Source organism: Falco naumanni, chromosome 5 (assembly GCF_017639655.2).
Source record: "Falco naumanni isolate bFalNau1 chromosome 5, bFalNau1.pat, whole genome shotgun sequence".
In the NCBI taxonomy this organism is placed as follows: Eukaryota; Metazoa; Chordata; class Aves; order Falconiformes; family Falconidae; genus Falco; species Falco naumanni.
This window is the reverse complement of record NC_054058.1, coordinates 1,487,671-1,503,397: the sequence shown is the minus strand read 5'-3', so window position 1 is coordinate 1,503,397 and position 15,727 is coordinate 1,487,671. Positions and strand designations below refer to the sequence as shown.

Sequence of the window (15,727 nt, the reverse complement as noted above, 5' to 3'; positions counted from 1 at the left end):
CTGTTTAAGCAAACAAAAGCAAATGGAATTTGCCAGCCAGGAAAACTAAGCCTTATTCAAGACGGGTTATTTCCTTCAGGCAAAACCCAGGCAAAGGTTTTCTTGAAGACCAGAGCTGCGCCGCAGCGCAGGGGCACTGTGAATACCGCTGCGGCTTGCGAGAGCATTGGATGGGCTTTGAAAGAAGGGGAATTTCAGCTTAGAAAGAGGAAGCTTCTTTTGGACAGAGGGTGCTTGCTGTAAAAGAAGCACATACGTATTTGTGATGGGAAGGGTTCGATTCCCTGTGATCTAGGCTTTCTGCATGTGGTGGAGGGCAGGCACTGAGGACAGAAGAAAGAATGAATGTTTCTGTTGGTGAGATCCATACTGGAGTGTTTCGCTGCCTGTGAGACAGAAAGCCTGGAGAAAGCAATAAGGTACTCCCTAGGATTGTGATAATGCTTTCAGTTGAGTGGTTTCGCTTTTTTATTTATCTGGTAACAATTTGAGCAGTTACAGAGGCAAGCCTTTGTAATGTTCCTATAAACAAGTAGGAGCATAGGTTTGTAAAAATGTAATTGCTATTAGTAAAGTGACTCCACAGCTGCTCGCTGTTTCATTTGAGTCACAGCTGCTAATTGCAGCAGCTTCACATACATCCCTTACTCTCTGGAGCAAGCTGACCAGCCTGTAGCAGAATGAGCCAGAGCCCATAGTGGCATCAGCACAATTATTCCTGAATTCCTGGAGAGGGACATTTATAATTGGAAACTGGGCAAAAGAACCAAAGTGGATCTGCAGGGCGTTTTCCAATCATGAGTGTTACAAGGATGGTGGTCTTATTTTCCACCAGTAGATAGGAGAATCGGGTCCTTTGTACCCAACTACTGTAATTCTGGTGGTTGTAGGGAGGGAACCAAAACCAAAAGGCAAAACCTTTTCCTTTAGCTTTGTAAATCAGTTAATGCGCCATGAGAAGCACTGTGAGAAAACCAGTATGTGTCCCCGGAGCGATTTCTGCACTGGAACCGAGAGCAGGAGGGCTTGGCTCGTTTAATCGCACTTCTGAATATCACATCTTCATTTAACAATTGAGATTAATTTATTGCAAGAAAAAGGAGCTCCTGATGAGTGATCCTCCTGCTTAAGAAGCAGCATGAGGTTTGTGTCACATGCTTAGCTGATTTTGAAAGACACTTAATTGAAAATAAAGAATGTAGTACCCGAGGACGAAACATATAAGGTGCTGTATGGCTGCTGATCCTCGGCACGTGTGTTTGGTTAGGGGTTGGCAATGGAGCAGGGATGCTCCCTCCTGTGTGCTGTATGTATCTTGTGCTCGAGGTGCCCTGCAAGCTGCCGCCGTTTGAGGTTAGGCCTGTCTGCAGTGTGCGGCCGTGCTGCCACTTCCAGGCAAAGTGTCCTGTGCAGAAGAGAAACAACCCGGCAGCGGGCACTGAATTCCCTCTTCTGTACAACGGCTCTCGAGGGAACTCCAGCGCCTGACGGGTCTGTTACGGAGCTGGCATCTCTAAGCTGTCACCCATGTGGGAGCAGGGGCGCGCTCCTCCTCTGTTTCGTTGCACAAACAGGTTAGCATGACCTGGTGAGAAGTGGATCGGTAATTGCTGCTTCCCAGCTGATGAGTCTGCTCGGCTAATAACCTTGGGGTGCGAGGGCCGGGCGGGAGGACAGAGGCCACCGGAGGTGGCTGGTACCTGTGATGCAGAGGTGGCTCAGCCAACTTGCCAGTTCTGTGGCCAGGTGTAGCTTACAGCATGTAAAAAATACGGCAACCTGCCCGAGGCTTTCGATGGGCCGCAGGACACACACCACAGCTGATCCCAGTGAAGGTCTCACCCTGGCTGATGACCTTCCTCCCCTCCAAACTTCCCCCACGGTTTCACCGCCATGGAGCTCAAGCCCGTGCCCGATGGTTTGTGCTGCGGCGCTGTGTGCCGTGGGGCACCCCCTGCGCTCTCTGCCAGGGATACCTGCCCTTCAGTGGTGGATGAGGAATTCTGCTTGCAGAGGCAGTGGAATGCTCCATGACCTTTGGACCAAAGGTATTATTTAAATAATTGGTGGTGTTTGGTTGTTATTAATGGGCAGTTTCTGGATGTTAGAGCAAAGTGATCCCAGAATCATAAAGAAAGTCATAGTTCCCCTGGAGGTCTTAGATGTAATAAAAAGATGTTACTGAAAGATAGTGGGAAGGAATATAAAATGCATTCAGAAATCAAAAATTAGGGAGATGGAGGGCTTTTTTTCATGTAATAACAACATCATCAAACATCAAGCCCAGAATTTTTAAATGTAACTTAAAGATTGTTCTAAAAGAATGAGCAATGGAAAACGTTTAGCAACTGATTAGAATGGTGCCGCTTTCTAACTGGAGAAGCACGTAGGAAACACGGGTTGCCTGGGTAATGGTATGTTTCTAGCGTGTCCCTTGTTGGATATATATGTGATCGTGTGGCTTAGTATTTGTGTGTAGGGCATCCTAGAATTCTCTGACCTCACCACCTTAAAGGAATTTTCTTAAGTTGCAATTTCCTTTGTTAACATTTGTCCAGATCAATCTGTGCTTACAACATGGGGGAAGGCTGGTAAATGCATTTTTAGCAGAATTTCATGCAGAAGTCTCTAGGATAGCTTTTAGGTCTGCGGTGGAAAGTCTGAGTCACAGATGTCCTGTCTCCAGGGGCTCACAGCGCTGCTCATGGAGCTGCTCAGCATGGCATCGGGTGGAAATTTTAGAAAAAATCCCCACACTAGAAAAGTCAAAAAAGGTTACTAGTTCAGTGGCCAGTTTTGTTCTGAATTCATTGTGAAACTTGGGGAAGGAGAGCCTTCCCATAGAAGATATGTACCTGATGTAATGTGATTAGTGTACCTCTTGCATCTAATTACCCTTAAAGCTAATTACATGTAAGAACATGTAAGAAAGGAATATTTTGAAAGGAACTGAAAGGCAGTGATGGCATTTAAGAGTCAAAGAGCAAAGATTTGACAGTGCCTTTCAAACGATGACTACATCCAAAAATGCAAACGGTACAGGAGAGCAGATGAAAGCCCAGGCAAGCACACCAGACACAAAGCTCTTGTTTACTGCAAGACCTTCACGCTTCACTGTGTGTATTGGTTTTTCACATGCTGGATTCACACGCTAGAGTGGGAGGAACAAGAGACAGAAAGCATAAGCTAATCTGCACATTTAAGTCACACAGGGCTTTCTGGCAATTGCCCTCAAACGTAAAGGGAATGAAGTTCCCAGACACCGATCTTAGAGTTCTCCAGGGAAGGAATCCGCCCGTACTCAGCCCAGCGGGAACTGCCTCCTGACTCTTCTCAGACTGGTTTGGGACAAACCAAAGCAGTCACGAAAAGAGCCAGTAAAGTGCGTGTACTCCTATGGTTCCTTCCCCTTTCAGTGACTGCACTGCAGAGATAGTGAATAAAGGGTTGAATGTGATTACCGACATAATTTCAATTAATATACTTACCCATTTTTCACTCCTGCATCCACACATGATTTGTAATTGTGAGTCATGGAGACATCTCTAGGAAAGCCTGGAACAGCCTCAAGGGGCGAAAAAAGCCGTGCCACATAGTGCTAGCCTCCTTCAGCAAGGGAAAGTGGTTACCTCCCTGTGCATCGGCCTCACAGCATTCTGCATGTCAGACAATTTTTAAGCCCTGGGTCTTCAAACCACTCCCACCTCATCAGTTGTCATTGGCATCATGAAAAAGTGCCGCTTCCACTGCTGGATGCACCCAGCACGCAAACAGAAAGCCCACGCGTCCCCAGGCAGCCCCACAAGGCTGCGGAGCGGAGCAGCGTGCTCACGCACGGGCCCTGGCCATGAAGAGGGCACTTCGGTCTGTATCATTCGCCGACAGCGGACCGTACCCTGATGCAAAACCTCTCTTCCCCCTCTTACCTCGTCCCCTTCGACTGCCAAACAGTTCTGGGACACAACCAGACTTTCTATGACCTAAAAGAGTACTGAGCACAGAATTCGTAATGAATATACCGAAGCAACGGTGTAAGTAGCCAACACAGAGACTGCATAGTTCTCCTTCCTCCCCTCGGTTTTTGGGACACTGGCTCCAAGGATTTGCATCTGCTGGTTAAAGGCATCTCGTAAAAAAGAGGAAGAGAAGCTGCTCGCAGCACTGAAGTTTTAGTGCCCGGTTCATGATTCAGCAACTCTCCATGAAGCAGCTCACGTTAGGAGTAGCAGCTTGTCATGCTCGGTGGCCTCCCCTGCAGGGAACGTGGGTGTCCCCCCCGCTGCCCACCCGCGGGACCCTCCCCCGTGCAGCCATCCCCCACCACACACCTTCTCCTGGAAGGCAGCAGCCAGGGCACCACGTAGGATCTTTGAGACTTCTGCCCTCCCAGCTCCAAACCCAACCCACACAGCAAGGCGAGAGGTGGTATCTGGCGTTTGTGCGTGGGCTTTATTTCTGTCTTTCCCTCTCATTTTCAGTTCCGGTTTTGGCCTTTCCTGCTGTGAGACAGTCGCTGCAAAACACACCTAGCTATAGCGTACACTCTCTCTGCTTCACTTACGTTTCCAGTTGCTAAATGGCTTTAATTTCTCCTCTTAGACACCTGCACTGGATCAAAAAAATAGGGCTATCCTTTTTTTTTTTTTTTTTTTACCTGACTGAAAGCAAAAATTCTTACTTGCAGAAGGGAAATACAAGTGCTGAGAAGGAGGTTCTGCAGTTTTCAGTGGCTTGGCACAGGCAATTTTATTTAGGCCATCATTTGTGTGGTTTAATTCAGCGGGGCCCAGCCTAGGAGGAAAACCCCTTGATAGAAGTTCACCGCGTAACAGGGCGGCTGGGGCAGAGCAGCCGCTGCTCACCCCAAGCCCTCCCTCCTCCTCGGCTCCAGCAGGAGAATTACAAAGAAAGTTCCCTAAACCCTCTGAGACATCTGGGCTTCCTTCTCCCCTTTCCTAAGAAAAGGCAGGATGGATCTGGTCTGGTCGTTCACAGTTCTGTACGTTACGGCATGCACTCAAAAAACATGTCAGCAGATCGAGGAGAATTCTCCATTAAACAGAAGAGACTCCTGCACCCAGAAACCTGGGGTAAATGTAAAGATCCAAGTGTACCAGCTTAAAATAAAACATGACAAAAAATGGGAAACCATCAGGGAGCTGTACTACCAGTGAGGACAGCAGACAGCAGTCTCGCCGGGTTTAAATAGTGTGAGAGCTGAAGAGGTTTTACATCTGCTCCAGCAAAAGAGCATTCCTTGGAGGTTTTTAACGGAGGAGAGTGAAGGACCTTGGCAGGGGTGGTGTGGAAGCTTCTCCCAAACACATGGAAAAGGCACAGGAAAAACACGAAGGCGTTGCCAAGATGCAAACCACAACCACCAGCCGGGCAGGCGCAGGCGCCCTGCTGTCAGGGGCGTGGGAATGACGCTCGGCTCTGCACGGCGTCACAGCCCCTCACACCACAGCAACGTGAGCAGCCACAGAAGCGTTGTGCTTATGAGACGAATTGCAGGGTTTTTTCATTTTTTCTAAACAGGTAACAGGGGGTTTTGACCACAAATTATGCGCCATTTAGCCTTGACTCTTTAAACCATATAGGATTTATCTCAGTTACCTTTTACTGTTGTGAAGGACGCTGCACTTACTGTCGTGACGGACAGCTCCTGTTAAAAAACTGAAGGTCACCACTTCATCGCTTCTGGTAGCTGACATCATCGTGCCATCTCCCCCACCTTCTCCTTCTGTGTCACCTTCTCCTCCCCCTCTACTTTCAATTCCCCCATCTTCTTCCCCAGCCTGCCAGGTCAAGCATGCTCCCCATTCCTCTTTCCTCCACACCAGGCGTTTTGGGTGCTCGTCCTGTCCTTCGCACCGCGGGGGCTCTGCGTTCCTCCCATGGCAGACCCTGTCTGCAGCAATCTCGCACCACATCACCTTCTCTGTGAACCAGAGATCTGTCATGGCATGCCTCTTGTTGCTAAAGGCTGTGAAGCACACAGAAGTTCTAGTGCATGGGAAAAGGTGAGATTAACTTTCTCAATAGTCCCTCTCTTGCTAAAACTTCTTGTTTTACTGTGTCTGTGGGAGTACTGGAGAAGGTCCTGGAGTGTTTTCAACCTCTAACATATTCTTTCCTTCCTTGTTCTTACAGCATCATGGAGGTCTGCATATTCTTCCTTTACGCTATGATACTTCTCCCAGGTAAAAGGCGCATTTTTAATTGTAAAAGCCAGTTTGGTTATTTGTGTCCTGCTACGCGATTCTCTCTCATCCACTAAGCAGCTCACTCCTCAGCAGTAATTAATCATTTCTGTTGCACAATCAAGGTCATATAGCCTATGTGACATGTATTTAACTTGTATGCAGGGACGCTCTAAAATATATAGTAATTACTTTCTCTCTTCAACTTTATATCTTTACATTACACTTATGTTGCTGTTAAATTTTCAATTTAAATCTGTCTTTAAAGTGTGTGTATATCACCTCTGTATATTACAGAGGAGAACAGTATTAAACTGAAGGCTGACAGTCTGATATGGGACAGCTGGAGTTTTAGGCAGCCGTGGAGATCATTTTGCAGTCTGGTGCTCTGGAAGAGCAGTCATCATTTTGTACCAGGAGAGAGACTGTAAACCTTTTCCTTTTGAATGGAGCAAAGGTGTTTAATTCTTCTGGGACAGAGGACTGCATTTCTCATCTCAAGAAGAGACAGCCCTCCTGGCCCATCGCCACCCCTACGGACACGCACACTGATGAAAGCGGGAGAAAAATCATCCCTTGTGTGACACAGTTCATCTGTTCTTTGCACAAAGGCATAATCGTGTTTATTATTTCTGTTAACAAGATCAGCAACAGAACAGTTAAATCTGACATTCAATATGTCATCAAACTCTAGATTAATTACAGAACAGTTAAATCTGACATTTAATTTGTCATTAAACTTTAGATTAATTCTTCAGCAAGACTGAAAGTGTTCACCTATTTCTGACCTTCTGGTCATATATTCCTTAGACACCAACATTTACCACACAGTGTGCACTTCACATTTTCTTCGAAACAGCAATGCTGTGTTATTTTATTAGGAGAACAATTTCAACTTTTAAAAAATAAATTGTGCAGCTATCTCCTTTGTGGCAGAATCTCATTACAGTCAGGATGTTATGTATAAGAATGGTTTGGACCTTTTGCCTGCAGATAAGTCTTCTAAAATACAGACGCTCACAATCTCTGTGTGGTAGGCCTTCCTCGGAAAGTAAAATATGGGAGGAAAAATAAGAAAGATTTTTATGACTTGAACTCCAGAAGACTGAGTCAGTTTGAAGAACTACTTCTCCTGTCATACCTAGCGGGATAATTTGTGTCTAAATGCTGGTGGTTTTATAGTTACTGTTGTTAAGTGTTGTCTCTGTGAGCACAAATACTTGGTGTTCTCTTGTAGCTGATGGAAATCCTAATTTCTTCTCTCTTTGTCCAAGGTATTGCTGCCAGTGTGCATCAGGTGAAGTCATTTCTCAATCACACTGCATATCTATCCTGCTATTTTCCAAACTCTCAGAAAACCGACATAAAGGATTTAAGAATATTTTGGCAAAAAGACGATGAAGTGGTGCATGAAGTATACTATGGCCAAGAAAAACATGATAACCTTAGTCCTAAATATATAAATCGCACCAAGATGGACATGGACAAATGGACCTTGCAACTGTTAAACGCAGAAATTGTGGACGAGGGACAGTATATGTGTATTATACAGCAGAGAGAGAAAGGATCACCAAGGGTCATACACACATCTGAGTGCTTACTGAACGTCATTGGTAAGTGACTCTTCTAATTGTCGTCTGGTCTGGGTTTTTTGAGGGGGAGTTCTCTGTCACTTTGCTCTGTCCAGAAATGTGTGGTACTGTCCCCGAGCCACTGAAGATGCACCTGCACTGGGGCAGAATTTCTAAAGATGGATAAGAGCATCCTCAATAGAAAATCCTCAGCTCTGGATGAAAAGTGCTCAGGTGGAAGCAATCAGAAGTAGAAAATGAGGCAATAATTTGCTCAATATTGTATTATTCCTGATTCCCAGCCTGTCATACTTTATAGTGAAAACTATTCTGCATTCTTCCTCTTGACTCCTGCACGTTTTGTGGCTTTTAGGACTCTGAAAAACACACTTCTTTATTTGCATCTGATACACTACCTTCTATTAAAAGTAGCAGTAGTTATCATCATTGGTGGTAAATTACAATTGAAACATAATAAGATTTCTGCAAACACCCAGCTATTTTATGATCATATAAATCACAGGGAAAATAAAGAAAAGAGCAGCTTACATGTGGAGGAGTAGAAATTCATATGTTCAGTTAAAGAGAGACTGAAAATATCTCTGAAGAAAAAATGCACACGTTGATGAGATTCAGCCTGATTTCTTGCATGTTTATCAGTGGAAAAGGCAGGAAATCTTTTAACAGGGGAATGGCAGTGAGGAAGCAATCTTTTCCTAAGATTTTCTAATATTTTCAGTAATTCCTAATATATTTTCGTAATGATTTTCTATTTTAAACTGTCCTGTTAGTAACCTTTGTCCATATGCCTGTGTTCTCTCTTCCACTATGATAGTGCTAGTCATTAATCACAACAGCTAATAACTTCCACTGGTGTTTTCAGTCACCGCAGTGCTTCAAGAGAGACAGGCCATGTGTAACGGCAGCCAAAAACAGAGTGCCAAAACATCTCAGCCTATTGAGTTTTGTGCTACCAGCAAGCATTCCCTCAAATCCACAGACAGAAAACCTAGATTGTCAATTTTCATTCTCCCAGAATCTACTTGACAAGTATTTTCAGCAAAGTTTTAGAACTCAGAAACTCATAATGTGCACTCAGTATCAAGGCCTCCAATTTAATTGATGCTTAGCATCAGCCGTTCAGTTAATTCAAGCAGTTAAATAAGTGATCAGCTTAGCCAACATCTGAGCAACATGTTATAGAAGTCTCATTCATTGGCACTAAAACTCTACTAGACCTTTTAAGGTTTAATATAGGAAGACTGTTTTAAACTATGTTCTGCTGCTGTGCTCCTTCCAAATGACTCTCTGTTCAATAAGCTCTCAAAGAGCAATATAAAATCATACTTTTAAAAAATCCTTAAAAATAATTAGAAGAAAAACAGAAATGTTGAAAGGTACCTGTACTCGCCTACTGTTTCTTAATTATGGAGGGGTCTCTGTAGCGTGGCACATCACACTTGGAATGGCCATAGGAAGGACTGCAGCCTGTACAAGAATGATGGGGCAGTCACACAAAGCTATCTAACCACTCGGTGACCAAGCCCATCCAGAAATACTGAAGTACCTTCTAATACAGTTTACACCTGTTATTTATGTGAATTACATTAGCACAATATATAGCCAGATATTCTACTGTGTACAGCCAGGATGATTTGTATAAGAACAACGAACACAGAACCTTCTCCAGAAGGAACGGTGGGCTTCACACTGGGAAGCTTTGGGTCTTAAAGCAGGCAAGGCAGGGACCGTGGTGACAAGCAGCTTAACTGCAAGTTCTGCTGCTACAGCATGTCTCCAGAAGCAGGTGAGACTAGGGAAGCTAGTTCAAAATACACGCTGTTCCAAGTGTTGGGAGTGAAATTGCTGGCAGGATAGAGACTTAACAGTTTGTGTCCTCATTTTAAAGGGGATGTTTAAAAAATTAAAAGCGTGAAGAAAAGCTCTACTAGAGTTTTCTGAAGGCTGGAAAAATACAGTCCAACTGGAGACATTAAAAGATCAATCTGATTACCTTATAACACAGAAGACTGAGAAGAGTCTTGTTTTCAGAGTGTGAGATTCTGAAATACACATAAAATACTGGATATCAAAAGAAAAAAAGGCTAATTTATTCAGCGAAGATATAAAAACAGTCAGTGGCTGGAGGCAAGTGAGAAGTAAGGCATGCTGACACTTTACAAAACGGAATAAAACCAGGCAGAGTGATTAAGCCATTGAGACAAATATTAAGGGCCTGACGGATCTGCTGTCTCTTGAGTTATTCAAATCTAAGCCCATTGCCTTTTTGGAAGACACATCATCCTTAAATACAGGAGACTTCCTGAAACATGCTTTTATGTTATCAGTCCAAAGCTCACACACACATAGCCCACACCCTGCATGCAACCAGCTTCACTTTTCAGTAAATCGAGGTTCCAGAAGCCATAAAACAGAAGTGCTTTGTTCAGGGTATATTCCACTGTTTCCACTTGTTTCCTGTCAATAAGGTGGAAACTCTTCTATCACTTGGACAATGTGGCAAGTTTCACAGCCATGGATTTACATTCCTGCCTCCCTGTAAAATGCCAAGGAGAGAACGCATGCTGCAGACTAGGAGCTGGAGTGAGCAGTCAGCTAAGCAAGTTAGACCCTGAGGAGAAAGAGGAAGCTTGAGCTCTCCTGAGGGACAACATAACTAAATTTTGGGGTCTAAAAAGGGTGGGGCTTTTTCCATTTTGAATTCACAGCCATGGAATCTCTTGGGGATTTCAGTGACTAAGCTAAATCCTACCCGCTGTGTGTTGGGATAGAGCAAATAAAAGCAACATCATATTTCTTCATCCAGCCATATTAAGAATTCACTAGGGCAAGGATGAGAGCCTGGATCCAGCACACTGAGCACGTGTGCAGAAGAGTCAGACCCTCTTAGGCTCATATGTTTCTAGGAATCCTTTTTCCCTTCTCCAATATTTCTCCATATTGTCTTTAATCCTATTGGCACTAAAATAATGACGTATTTTCAATGAAGTCTTGAGTCTGTTCCTTGGTATTTGTTGTGGTGTGGTGGTTTTGGGTTTGTTTTTTTTTAAACTGCTGTATACCAACATGCAGTCAATATTATGTCTACGTTCTCTCCTCCTTTTCCATTATAGTCTACTATTTCTACTACGACCCCTGAACCAAACAAATCCTGAATGAAAATATTTGGGAGATGATTTAAAAGACAGTGTTCACTAAAAGCTTCCCTTTATCATTCATATTTTATGTTTAAAAAAATATTTTCAATCCTGTTTCAGTAACTATTTCTTGCCTGGGAAACTTGACTTTTTTAAAGCAACAGCTATGTTTTTCACTGAGCAGGATGAGTATCCAATAACATAAAGTAAAAACCTTGTGTCGTGCTCACCTCCACATAAAAAAAACCAAGCAAAAGGAGGCCTGCTAGGAAGTTGGGTGAACTACTTTAGATGCTGCAAAATGTTTACTCATGATACTGATACCAAGGATGTTTCTACCTATGACACAGTGGACCTCCAATTCACCGCATCTGAAGTCCCTCAGACGATTTCTTTCTCTGCATTTCACATTTAGAAGTCAGTGGGTTTCCCCTTACCTAACCAGGAGGCCGAGAGCAGGCAGCACTGTGTCCCATTCCCATTTTGTGCCTAAGCACTGACCTGCAAGCAGGCCAGGTCTGATTATCCTGAGGTGTCAATGGATCTATAGGAGGTGGGAGGGACAGAGGTCCCTTGACTGGTTGATCAGACTCAGAAGCACCCTGAGGACAAGGAGCAGCAAATCTACATGTACCAAAAACATAACAAACCCTTCTTGGGACTCCCATTGTTTTCCTGAGAAAATTGCTTAAGCTTTCTTCTGCCTGAAAATCTTAACCCCCTGGCAGGAAGCGTCAGGAGATGCGGTATGTCTGACTCACGATGCTTTCTCTTTGGTCTGTTTCAGCCAACTATAGTCAACCTGAGATAGCACAGCTGCACGGTGGGGAGCTAAAGCCCAACGAATACTTGAATCTTTCCTGTTCTTCCAGCGGAGGTTATCCAAAGCCCAAGCAGATGACTTGGCTAATTTCACATGAAAACAAAACACGCAGGTTTATGCATCACACGGACATCTCACAGGATGCTGTAACAAAGCTGTACAATGTTACTAGCAAGTTGAGTATCACAGTTCCTGCAAACACCCTCACGAATATTAGCTGCTTGCTTCACCTCGGAGAGCAGCTGGGGAGCCTTGTCTCAGTGCCACTAGGCATAGGTGAGTCTCCATTTGCCCATTCCAATTTTTGCATGGGTCGGAGCAGGGCACATTGCAGTAGAGCCGATCACAGATCGCAGCATAGTCAAGGCAGCGAATAAACCCTAAGGAGCAGCAGGAGTTGGCTACAAAGGTTGTATGTTCTCCATCCTGTTCACCAACAGCCATGGCCACCAAATTCCCTCCCCTTTCCATATAGGAAGCTACAGCAAGGAGAGGGCACAGAGAAGGAAGGCTACTGCTGCACAGTCCAGAACACAGCCCTGTTCATCCCCTCCCTAGGTGCTGCTGCAGTAGCAACCGAGCCGCCTGGATGGCTGGATTAGGTGGCCACTAGTCTCCAGAGGTGACAGCTGTTAAGGGAGGTTGCCACTTCACAGAATCAGAGAACTGTTGAGGCTAGAAGAGGCATCTAGCTCAGCCACTCTGCTCAGAGTAGAGTCAACAGGTAGCACAGGGCCTTATCCAGTTGAGTTTTAAATATCTCCCAGGACAGAGGCTTCACAACCTCTCTCAGCTGTTCCAGTGTTTGACCACCCTGACAGTAAAAAAGCTTTTTTCTGACGTTTAAGTGCTTGAGCTGCTGTTCTTAACCATTCCTTAGAGAAAGGCAGAAGTCTAAACAAAGGAGTCCCTCAGACCAGATCAGGCTCAGAAACTGCCAAATAGACTGTGCTGACTTTAAGTATAAAGACCATAAAACTTTGACTAGTCTTAGAAGCGTTCCTGGTGGTTTTCATAACATTGGGCACAATGAAGTGCACATACTAAAATGACTATTTGGGGATTTTTTTTTCTCTGAGATGATGTTCTTTTTTCAGACACCCCTTGCAAGAAGAAGCTGGGGATCTGCTTCAGTAAAGTCCAATAAGACTTTACTGCTGGATTATCTCAGGGTTCCACACGACTGATCCTTTCTTTAAAATAAAGCGACATTTTATTTAACTCCTGGAACAGGAAAACATCCTTTGACGTATTTTTGTTTGTAAGCTATGGCACAAGCACATCAAAATACAGACAATTTCCACTCTGCTCATAAGTTTGTTGGGCTTGCACGTCTCCTTTAGACAATGTTGAAGATGGAGAACTGTGCTTCAGCTGACAGGAAGGAGGAGCCAAGAGGGAATGGCAGCATCGCAGGAAAGCCTAACAGGGTAGTCCAGGCACGCACCTTACTAATGCAGGTGTAAAAGAAGCTTGCCACTTATTCTGAAAAAAGTTCCACAGTGCAGTTTTCTTGATATAAATTTAGCTAAAGGGTTAAATCATCAATGCTAGATATGGCAAACTGTCCCTGATGTCCTTACATTGTAGGATTTTGAAATAATATTAAAATGCAATACAGAAGCCTTCTGAGGTCTGCACAGCTCTCTGTGTTGCTCCTGAGTGTTAACATGGCTATATTTGCTATATTAGCTATAGTGTTGCGTCCTGCTTTTCCCTAGTCAATTGTTCTCTCCTCCTTGGCTTTATGAGAGTAGCCACCTGATAAGCAGTGATGGTGGGCAAGAAACTAGGAGTCCCACATAAAAGCCTTGTTTGGCAATAACTGAAGCTCTATCAGTTTCTAAGCTTAGCAACCAAAACCTCCAAAGCTCAATAACCAGAAATAGAGGGAAACTCCTGGGCATTCCCTGGTACTTTCACATCCCTTATGGCATTTCATTAGGCTTTGACCATAATTTCCAACAGATACCAAGTAATAACATATCCCAGGTTCTTGTGCACAGCACCACAGAGTAGCATTAGCACAGTAGCTGCCTCATAGGCTCCTCTATTAAGTTGCCATTCACTCACATGTTACCCAAATTTCAGAAAGAGTACTTTGCCTTACCATTGTTGAAGTGGCCAGTAAGACCTGGCAGTTTCACTAGTTACTGGAAATGAAACAATGTGGATAGTGATTTATTGACACTATTAAAGCAATGTAAAAGCAAAGGATGCTGAGAGCCTTTCCCTAAAGTTCTAATTCACATAACTTTGGGATAGGTTGTTCAAGCTAATTGTCACCAAATTAAATCTTTGCTGTGTGTATCTCCTCTGTTTTCTTAATCAGAGATACAGGGGGAAGAAATTAAGCAAATGAAGATAAACTTCTTTGGCCCACTTATAGCTGTGATTGTACTGATCACAATTCTTCTGGGTTTTGTGATAATGAAGAAGAATAGAAATACCTCATCTACTGACCAGAGTAAGTTATTACTTCTCATTCAGCTCAACTGTCCCTCAAGTCGCAGACTTTGCTCCTTATAATTATCCCTTTACCTGCATTCAAGCTGCTGACAGAAAGTTAGGTTTCATGCTGGATTTCAGCTAACTTCCTTGGACAATTTATTTCCCGCAACAACTTAGTCCACCCAGAAGCAAGGCAAAACATTTTCCTCCTGTCTTGTCCTAGGATCCCCTTCTCCCTCTTTTGTGCTCTGTGAGACTGCCATGGAACCAGCTTACCACCTTTTCCTGCAATTTCATCCTTTTTTTCTGTTCTTTCAGTAGATTTGGTTCCTAAAATCATTAGGCTGTATAAACCTTTCTTGTCTCACCATTTATAAGAAGAGTGGAGCTGAGGCAGGGATGAGGTAACACTTCTGTCCAGTAAAAGCAACTATCTCTGTCACCACGGAGCTCAAGGATTGCTCCACCACAGGCTGCCCAACATCAGACTGGAAGGATCATCTTGCACTAGGACCAGAATTCAATCTTTGCATTGCATTTCTCTATTTTGATCCAGAACTAGGTCTCAGCAGTCCAGGCTTTATTCTGCACTGAAAGGATCCTCAAGCTGACATCACAGTCTACTCTTTCTCACAGCAAGGGGGAAATGCATTCCTCACAGTCAGTCCTGTTTCCTTGTACAGCCAAGGGTCCTGAGCCCCACCTCATTCTTTCTCCAAATCCTAAGATAACTGGGCATTTACTATCAACCTTTTTTCAGCTCCTATTTCTCACATTTCTATCAATCACATATTCATCTATTTTAGATGTCAGTCTAGCAGTCTAGAAGCTATCCAGCTTGAAACTGAGGACATCAGCCAGACTGCTGACTGGGAACCATCTCTGCGCATAGCAAGGCCCGAGGTCCCGTGCTCTTAGATGTTTTCCCAGAACAAGAATCCTCCCCAGATACCCTGCAGAGCAACACACGATGGTTTTGTCTGGTGGCCGAAATCCACTGTCCAATGTTCTCCGTTTTTATTTTTGTTCCAGAATGGTAGTAAATATGATGCTCTGCCTGTCTGCATGACTTTTTGCTGCATCTTTCATTACGCACCGTGTCACTGTAAAATCCTGACAGTCAATGAAGAAAGCAGAGCTGCGTGGGTCACAAAAACAGAAAGAGGCTACAATCTGTGAATCATAACCATCACTGGAAACATGATCAGAGGCAAGCTAGTCATGAGCCACAAATGCTTTTGGCAGAGCCCGTGTGGCTTTGTACCAGCAACTTTCCTGTAAAGCTCCACAGCAGAAAGAAGAACTTCAGGGCACTTCCCCACCCACCTTCTGAGAAAAGACATGCAATTCCTATCAGGCATTTGAAACTAGAAATCACCTGAAGGAAAGACGACTTGTTTGATCAGACTCAGAAACACCCTGAGGACAAGGAGCAGCAAATCTACATGTACCAAAAACATAACAAACCCTTCTTGGGACTCCCATTGTTTTCCTGAGAAAACAGATGATTTCTGGTTATTT

General features: G+C 44.1%; 1 protein-coding gene across 4 annotated transcripts; it reads left to right on the top strand.

Annotated features, from left to right (window-relative positions):
- The first annotated feature begins 243 nt into the window (after positions 1 to 243).
- Positions 244 to 15,118, top strand: CD86 (CD86 molecule). Of its 4 annotated transcripts, none has more exons than XM_040596872.1 (6): positions 244 to 419; positions 6,154 to 6,203; positions 7,478 to 7,816; positions 11,720 to 12,031; positions 14,088 to 14,222; positions 15,013 to 15,118. In XM_040596872.1, the coding sequence occupies exons 1-6, from the start codon at positions 346 to 348 to the stop codon at positions 15,030 to 15,032; spliced, it is 930 nt and encodes a 309-aa protein (XP_040452806.1). In that variant the 5' UTR covers positions 244 to 345; the 3' UTR covers positions 15,033 to 15,118. The 4 variants fall into 4 exon arrangements, with proteins under 4 accessions (XP_040452806.1, XP_040452803.1, XP_040452807.1 ...); XM_040596873.1 differs by lacking the exon at positions 244 to 419 and adding an exon at positions 5,636 to 6,023; XM_040596869.1 differs by lacking the exon at positions 15,013 to 15,118 and having other exon boundaries at positions 14,088 to 14,298.
- The last annotated feature ends 609 nt before the right edge of the window (positions 15,119 to 15,727 follow it).

Excerpts from the sequence above, each read along its gene's own strand:
- CD86 (XM_040596869.1), top strand. The coding sequence starts at position 346 with ATGTTTCTGTTGGTGAGATCCATACTGGAGTGTTTCGCTGCCTGTGAG. Across the intron at positions 6,204-7,477 it reads CGCTATGATACTTCTCCCAG|GTATTGCTGCCAGTGTGCAT; the intron begins GTAAAAGGCGCA and ends TCTTTGTCCAAG. Across the intron at positions 12,032-14,087 it reads CTCAGTGCCACTAGGCATAG|AGATACAGGGGGAAGAAATT; the intron begins GTGAGTCTCCAT and ends TTTCTTAATCAG.